Source organism: Aptenodytes forsteri, unplaced genomic scaffold (genome assembly GCF_000699145.1).
Source record: "Aptenodytes forsteri isolate BGI_AS27 unplaced genomic scaffold, ASM69914v1 Scaffold22, whole genome shotgun sequence".
Classification (NCBI taxonomy): Eukaryota; Metazoa; Chordata; class Aves; order Sphenisciformes; family Spheniscidae; genus Aptenodytes; species Aptenodytes forsteri.
The window spans coordinates 183885-192950 of record NW_008795688.1 but is presented as its reverse complement, the minus strand read 5'-3'; the positions used below and the strand labels follow the sequence as shown (position 1 = coordinate 192950).

The following is a 9066-nucleotide window of genomic DNA, read 5'->3' as shown; positions in this document are numbered from 1 at the left end:
CCAGGTCAGGCTGGACGGGGCTCTGAGCAACCTGATCTCGTTGAAGATGTCCCTGCCCACAGCAGGGGGGTTGGACTAGATGACCTTTAGAGGTCCCTTCCAGCCCAAACTATTCTATGATTCTATGATCTTGAAGGTACGGGGAAGGTGAGGACGGGGTGTGGATTGTAAACCCTCCTGCTTGCAGGGTTTTACGCTTCTTACTCACTGATACCAGAAGCACTTACTCCACCGAGGATTCACAACCTGCTGTCCTCCGTGGAGGCACACACCTCAGCACCACCTTCCCAAAACACACGTCGGGGACACGCGTCCTCTGCTAGGACACGTTTCTCTGCTAGGACATGCCTGCAGGTGGCACTGATGTCCCCACGCTGGCTTTGTGCAAGAGCACGGGTCCAAGGTCCAAGGCAAGGGTGAGGCTGGGCTCAGGGACACACCACCTTCGCGAGGGGGCTCAGGGACACCTTGCAGCGCATTTTGGGAAGTGCCACACAAAGTCACTGGGCTGGAGGGCAGCAGGGGCGACAGCAGCAGAGAGGTGAGGGCCAGGCCTGGGGGAGCAGCTGCGGGGTTCTGCCCTCCCATCCTGCCACCCAGCTGTCCTCCCGCCTGGCTGGCAGCGACATTGCTAGCAGTCGATAGTCAATGCAATAAAATAAGCTATCGGAGAATAGAGGCATGGCAACATAAGGGATGGGTCCGGAGGATCACCCCCTTCAGAGAAATACCAGGCTGTGGTATCTGCTATCAGTTCCTTGCAGCATCCTCATCTCTAGCTGCTCCCCTCCCCAATGAAACAGGCTGCCAAGATTTCGCCAATCTGTATGAAATGTCCTTACTGGAACTGACATAAATCTGAGCAAAATCTTGGAATTCCCACCTCCAAAAACCAGAGAGGAGCTGCTGACTTTTGATCCAGTCCAGTGTTTTAAACCAGAACACGTGCAAGGGAGACGGTGCTTCATTCATTGAGGGTAACTGTGGCATATAAACAAAACGAGGAGACAAAAAGTAAGAGTCTATGCATAAAAAAAGGAAAAAAAAAAAAAAAGAAAAAAGAAAGGACATGGGAGCTGCTGCTCTGGGTTAGAAATGCAGCAGCAGCCTCTGAGAGCCGGTGAACTGTGAGCAGCCGCAGCAGCACCTCGCTCCAGCAATCCCCTGAGAGCGCAGCAGCACCTCTCAGACAGGAGCAACCCAAAGCCACAAGGCTACAGAAGTGTGCTGGAACCCACCCCAGAGCTGAAAGGGTGTTTCTTGAAAAATACAAAGTTTCACTATTCTAATGAATTGTTCAGGAACGCCCTGAGTTTTGTAAGGCAGCTGCACTGTAAATTTAACTCCCAGGCTCCCAGTTCAACAGGCAAATCCCGGCTGAGGGACACAGCCACTTCAGAATTTTGTGGTTTGGTTGTTTTAATGTGAAAGGTAAGAAGAGCCACCAACTGGCTGCTCCTCAGCTCATTAAATGATGAGCATCTGCCATCGCTGTAATTGTGAACTCAGGTCTGAAGTGACTCACCTTGTTTTGATTGCTCCACAATGCAGAGAAAATGAACATGTAAGTATTTTAATCAGTTCTTCAGCTGAATACTCTACAGGATTACTTTCGCCATGAGTAGCCAGATCTGCTGTGGGCTGCAACTTGAATTCAACACATTCTATACGCTCACTTTATTCTTAATAAAAACATGGGATTAAATCAAACAGTCCAGAGTCATACACAGAGTTATGATCCAATTAACGCACGCTATTTGGTCTGCCGTATTGAATGCAATCATTATGTGCAAATCCATTTTGCAGAGGTAAATGCAGATCAAATGCACCACGTGGTAGGGAAACCGTGTTTCGCCTGACAGTTCTTCCTTCACCCAGGTATGCTCTACATCCTCAAATCCACAGCTGAGAAGTTTTAATGGGTCTTGAGGTGACTTTCACATTGGTCTACGTGAGAGGAGAGTCACTAGCAGCAACACTTTCAGGGCACTAGCAGAATATTTCTTAAAAGCGCTAATATTTCCCTGTATACAATCACTTCTGTAGAAATCAAGCACCTACACAATAGAAAGTACACATACATTATAAGCTTATAAACAGAACATCACCCAGTACCAGGTAACAGTAATACAATCTCCCAGGCACTTGAAAGGCGCTGACAAATACAAAGAGAATTAAAATGCAGCTTGGAGAACATTAGGATGGACACGGTCATTTGAAGCTCTTTAAAGAAACAACCCGAGTAGGCAAGAGCAAACAACCGGTACCGCTAAGGCACATTCAACAAATTCCGAGTCTTCAAAAACGCTTCCAAGGTGATGCTCACAGGGCCCTTCGCTGCCAACTCAATTAGGCGCATCTTGATGACAGAAGGAAGCTGAGTATTTTAATTTGTCACTTGTTGAGAAAGGACTGTGGTCCCAAGGACCTGAATGCCTATTCCTGTGGAGGCATGTACATGTCAGAATAACTGGTTTGGAGTTATTAAATAAGTTTGTTTTCCTTAGGTTTTGTCAAAAAATCAGGTTCATGCTTCTCAATTCATGCTTTGAATACTGAAGTTATTTCAGCATGTGATTGTGTTTCCTGACTCAAAATTCCTTTTACTAACAATAAAATCCCGTGTTAACACAAGCCTACTATTTTCGGTGTTGTAACTACCTCCGTATTTCCGACCTTTCAACCTGATTAGAGGTAGAAATGTTTTCAAAGTTTCAAAAATGAAGCCATGTTACCAACAACTTCCCTGTCTGCTGTACTGGTGAGGTCGTGATAAGATAACTACGTTTTCTGTTCCTTGATTTCTTCAGGCAAGATTTCTAAATATTAAAGGTGAAGCAAAGGTTAATTTTCAAGTTGCCTCATATCACCTCTACATTTGGGTTCACAGTTTTATGGTCTCAACATACCCAATTTAAAGTAAAAAATTGCCCTTAGCCAGAAAATTCATTTATATTACAGCAAAACCAGGCCCCAGGGAGAAACCATGCAGAAAAAAATTCATCTGTTCCCTGAGAAATGTACAGTCTAAATTAGCAGAGATTCCTTTACATTGGCTCCCTCTTGATAAATACAGCAATACAGATGCCAAGCTGAGAGTGGCAAGATATTTCAAGATAGACTCGGTTTTTTCCCCTGCATTAGTACAACTTAGTGCTCATGCCAGTAATGGTCAGGAGCTGCCTAATATTTCTAAGAAGTCTATACGGGACCCATATTATAAAGGCACAGAATTTCAGCATCATGCTGTAATCATAATTCACCTAAGAGTTCAAATCAGAGTGGGAATGTCTTGTCTGTACTTTAAAGATGAACAAAACAAGAAACACTTTTACTAGCAGCACCGAAGACAGCACGGATCATGCCTTAGAGGCATTACACCCCGTCACGGAAGAAAAGACAATTCAAGAGCTCTTGCTTTTGAGATTCAGAACATGCAGAATAACTCCACGGCTCTCAGAAACATCGCGCTCCCCTTCCTGTGAAGGTACAGCTAAATGGACCTACCTTAAATGGACCATATCTACAATTTTGGGAAACGACTCATTACAAAAATAGAAAAACCTCTCTGTGAATTCATCTGGGCAGATTTCACTACAGTCCACGAAGAAACATGCTGTGGTGGTTTGCTGAATTACAGAAATCTTTGGAGAACGTTGGAAAGGATCTTACTATGCTGATCGGATCCACAAGAAAAATGAACATTTAGAGATCAGTGCCCACTGAGTTTTACCTGATTTGATATTCTGAAAGTGCCACGCTATTTAAGTCAATTGCAGACGTGAGGTGCACACAGAGAGGAGCTGCAGGAAACATTTGCAATATCCCATCATAAAATAACTGCCAGCAAGACACAATCTGCAATTTTAGTTCCCTTATAACTTGGGAACAAATTTTTAAAAAGCAAGATAAGGTGTCTGATGCAATGAGTTACTCAGATTCCAGTTCAGCTGCATCAGCTGTATACCGAAACTACCTGCAGGGCCTGTAAGTTGCTTCACGATAAGCAAAGAGGCCTTTGTCATTTTTTGGCACATGGTGTCTCATCTAATAAAACTGATTTACTCAGATCCTTTGAAACCTCTCACAAAGTACACATACATTGAGCTACGTGAAATTTAAAATCTAAGAGCTACAAAGACCATCATTGTGCGGAACTTGTTCTTCAACACTAACTATGGTTTGCCTCCTGAGCTCAATTAAATCAAATTGTATTCAGAGAAGAAGGACACAGCTCAGCTTGGACCCTGGACTGACACCAAGGGGCACAAAAAAAAAGTATAAGCCTCTGAAACTTGCTTCAAGTTCACCGTGAAGTAGGCAAACAGTAAAATCTTACGTGATTTTATAATCACTTTCAACCTTACAATTGCTGTTTAAGAATAAAAACTTAAAGAAACAGAACTTTCAACATCAATTTTTTGGCAAATAGTTGCAAAGTAATGCAAAAATAACTGCTGATGTGGTTGGAAATACATCACGAGAATCTATTTTCCCCAAAGGCAGTTTCGTTCTTCTCAGTTACATCTTATTCCCCACAGCATTAAATGCCTTGGCATGTTCTTACTTCTGCAAGAACAATAAAGCCATGCTCAGAGCGAAGAGCAGAGCAGAACAATTTAAATCCACCTCCTTCCTCACCCTGTTGGCTTGCAGGGTCTGTGACCATCAGAGGGGAAGAAATTGAGTCACCGATGTTGCAGAGCTCACACGCAGAAACTGTATAAACCTCAGTAGAAAATGATTTAACCAAACTGGTGCAATCTCTTCAGCGAATGAGCCCTGTCACATTCACTTCCATAGTGGTTTGTAATTCAGAACATACTTCAAACTGTACAGCTATGATTCTCCCCTGAATCAGCACCAAATGTGTTTATTGGATTAATAATGTTTTAAAAAAATCTTATAATGCAAGATTATTACACTGAAGTTAAGCTTTGGGCCACGCCTTAAATCCTCCCTGTTCATAGCGGCAGTGGCTGAGCACATCTAAACATCCACGGCCAAAACGACCACGGAGGTAAGAGCCCAGGGGAGTCACACCGCAGCTCTGCCAGGCAGCTGTTATCACCCCTCCGCCACGGCCGCAGGACGGATTGCGGAAGCACTTTTCATTTCAAGGTTTCTCTTTGCAAAACTGGAATTACAGCAGCTGACTTTGTGCTGAAGCAGATAAAAAAAGCACATATCACCCATTTAATTGCCTTCAAATGAGGGCAGTCACTTCCAGCTAAAGAAGCAACCGCATTTTAAACCATTCCAGCTATTTCTGCAGCGTTCATCTCACAAAAGCACTGATGGCTCTGTGATGTGCTGCTTGCAGTTACGTTACTCAAGACTGAAGTCAGATACTCTATTAACAAGTAATTAGAGTTCCTGAGGTATTATATGATAATAAGGCTGGGATAAATTCTTGACAGTAAAATTGTTCTCGAGTTTGAATTCCTGGGAGAAGGTAACATCTCAATAAAAAGTTCCAGCTATTCTTGGCACGAGGACAATGCTATCTATAGAGTCATTCTAGTATTCTGTATGGCGTAGTAGATTTGTGCCACGAAATTGGAGAGCTAATTACCCTGAAAGCGTCTGATGTACAGATAATCTGGAATCGATGCATACAGAGAAAGAGATTATCTTCAATGGCATTGCTTTTCCTTGTCTCCAACCACTTTCTACCGAGTCCAGAACGCAGCAGGGTGACAGATTGCAATGCCATTTGCATATTACATATTAAATATGCATTTAAATAAATATTCTGCTTTTTGCAGCTGCCTGTCTCATGGCTTGTAAAACACTAGGAAGATGTTATTAAAATCTATCCCTCTGCAAAGGAATGATGTAGTTCCTTGACCAAAGAAGTACCTAATAAACTGACAACAGCTTTTGATGGTAGCTGAAAGGACTGAAAGGCTTGAAGCTTCTCCGCCAGCCCCGTTTAAGGTCTGACACAGATCTTTTAATGAGATCAGACCACCAATTTTTCATTTGTAAGCAAATCTTACCTATTGAAGAGGTGTTGAAATCTGTGTGCTTTTGAGGTTAAGGCAAGGGAGATAAGGCAGTTTGAGGATCCTTCCGGACTTAGCAGGCCCTGTTCAGGACACAGATTTAGTTCTAAATAGGAAACGTGAGACGAGGGCTGCCCTCAGGCCAAACTGACCCAGGGGAGGACCACCAGCTTCAACCAGATCAACTCAGCCAGTGCCAAGTTCCTTCTGGATGAATATTGCCCTACGTTAATTCCCAGCCCGCAGAAGTTACTCAAATCAGGAGGGCAGACTGCTTCCTGGTCACCCTGAATGCTGGGTGCCACCTTACGTAAATAAACACAAGGAAGTCCACAGGCTGCTCTGCTCGATTTGGACAGCCAGCAGGCACGGACTGTAAGCAGACTTGGTAGGTTTTTTCCAATAGATGCCGATGCAGAAGCACACTTAAATCCCGAAACATGAGAAGACAGTCTGTAGCAAAACCTGATTTTACAAATCAAAGCAGAGCAAATGAACTTTTGCCCCAGCCAGCAGGCACGGACTGTAAGCAGACTTGGTAGGTTTTTTCCAATAGATGCCGATGCAGAAGCACACTTAAATCCCGAAACATGAGAAGACAGTCTGTAGCAAAACCTGATTTTACAAATCAAAGCAGAGCAAATGAACCATTTTTTTATTCACATCCCTTATTCAGTGAAAGGAGTTCACAGACATAGCACCTTGAAAAAGTTTAGTGTGCATTACAATATTTTTCATTCAATTGTGTCAAAGTACAGGTCACAGCTTTCACTCACAGTTTCCACAGCATCAGCTCTGGGGAGCAAGAATTCAATTCAAGTTTGCTTTTTGACTAAAAACATAGCTACATTCATTTCAGCAAATGTATACCTGAAATACCTTGTTATGATTTTGGAAGCAAAATCATTAAGTTAAAAAGGAAAAATTACTACAAGAATGCTATAAATTAATAAAAAGGTTTATAAATTTTTTTAAATAAAAATCTGTCCCGTCAGATATATACTGTATATATTTAGCACTTTAGAATTAACGGTAATTTCTGGGCATCATCATCATACCATGTTACCACTCCACCCCCTACCTCCAAGTACAGATTAGTTGATCCCATGCTGTTGTGACCAATTCCTATTAAAGCTTTCATCCTTCATAGCTTTCACCAGCCAGTCCCTCTCGTTCTCCTCGTCAGAGTCACTCATATCACTGGAATCAGCAGCCAGGAGACGAGAATAATTAATTTTTTTCTGCCGCGGCAATTTAGACTGGACAATTAAGATCAAGAAGAGCCACAGCACCAGGCACACGCACCATGCCCTGTACAGAACTGCCAGGCCAAAGTGCTTCACGACAAATCCCCCTGCAAAACTGCCCAAGCTTGCTCCTCCACCGTAGCAGAGGCTCTGGAGAACAGCGTGCAGGGACCTCTCCATGCCTGGAGTGGCTATGTCATCCACCGTCATGTTAACCACCCACCACAAAGCACCGCTACTGAAGGCAGATAAAATCTGGACAAGGAGAACTGACCACGCAGTCCACAAGAAGGAGTAGCACAGAAGCTGTACTGCCAGGAGGCTTAGACTGACTGCAACAATTTTGATGCTCGAGAAAGTCCTCAGCAACTTCCCTTTGAAGAAATAAAGCAAAATTTCAGCAAGCAGCCCAACGGCCACAGAGAGCCCCATGTACAGCTCACTGCTGCCTCGGTCCTGCATCTGCCAGAAGAGAAAGTTCTGCACCGCAGACCCAGCTGCGCCTGTGAGGAAGACTGTGATGGCATACAGGATCGCTCGGCCATCGCTCCACAGGAGGGCCAGGGCTTTGGCAGTTTTGTTAACATGGTCGGTTCTCTTGGGAACATGGATGGGAAAAAAGACACTGACAAGCAGCGAGAGTGTTATCAGGAGAGCATAGCCATAGAAATGGACAGCGAGGCGAGTGATTGTACTGCTGAGGAAGCAATTCAGTTGATCCACGAATACGGCAATGCTGCAGGCGCCTACAGATGCACCCAGGTAACTCCAGATCCACAGCTTGCCATACCTGTCAGTCGCATCAACAAAGTCGAGATATTCGTAGAGATTCTCATCCACTGTCCATTCGAGAGATGTAGCCAACAGCTCCCAAAGCACGACAGCACCCAGTACCATAAGAAAAATCTGATGCTCTCTGTCCTGAAAGATGTTTTGCACTGCCTCAAAGCTGACATCTTGAGCGTCCTTCCATTGGTCTGAAAGGTTTCCAGACTCGTAAGCATCTCCAACAGTAGGAAGAGTTGTTTTAAACAAAGAGAGCTCATTACTTTCAGTAGGATAAAGGCTTTCTTCAGCATTACCAGCAAGATCTATCGCAGCAGAACCCAGACCGCTCGTTTCCTTCTCGAGTCCACGTAAGGGAGGTCTGTAGGGAGCTGGCATTTCTGGTTCTCGTGTCTCCCAGTTAACTGCTTCCACAGAAGTTGTCCAGCCAGAGGGACCATCAGAGTACCCATTTGTCTTTGTATCACCTTCACCAATCCCTCTGCCTTTTTTCTCGAGCGTATCTGTCAGGCCAAATAATCCCTGGAAGGCTGCACTGGTTAGCGTTGGCTTTCTGCTCGCTATTAAAACATCAGCCGTCGTTTTCACCATTTCCTTTGACACAGCTTTTGCGTTCGTAACAGCACTCATGTGGCTGCTCGTGCCCGGACCGGGCACTGTGGCGGCGGCCCCTCGGTCACCCAGCTGCTGGCTGGCGTTACAGTACTTGTACCCCGCGTCCCCGCCGGCGGGTGGGATGAGGGTGATCAGCAGGCTGGCCCCCGCCGAGCCCAGCAAGGAGCTGGCAACCAGAAGGCGCCGCTTCCTGCGGCCCTCGGGGCAGCGGGAGCAGAGGGGAGCCCAGAGAGCTGCCGCCAGGTACTTGGCTCCGGCCACGACGCCCACCAGCGGGGCCGGCAGCCCCAGGTGCCGGAGGTACAGCGTCAGGAACGGGGCCGCGCAGGCCCTGCCCGCGCCCTGCAGGAGACGGAAGAGGCCGGAGAGGGCCAGGGCCCGGCCGACGTCCCACTGCTCGCTCATGGCGC

General features: G+C 45.4%; 1 protein-coding gene across 1 annotated transcript; it reads right to left on the bottom strand.

Moving 5' to 3' along the window:
- Positions 1-6654: 6654 nt before the first annotated feature.
- Positions 6655-9061, bottom strand: MFSD6L (major facilitator superfamily domain containing 6 like). The gene has a single exon (XM_009282801.2). The coding sequence runs from the start codon at positions 9059-9061 to the stop codon at positions 7103-7105; it is 1959 nt and encodes a 652-aa protein (XP_009281076.1). The 3' UTR covers positions 6655-7102.
- Between the last annotated feature and the right edge of the window lie 5 nt (positions 9062-9066).

Excerpts from the sequence above, each read along its gene's own strand:
- MFSD6L (XM_009282801.2), bottom strand. The coding sequence starts at position 9,061 with ATGAGCGAGCAGTGGGACGTCGGCCGGGCCCTGGCCCTCTCCGGCCTC.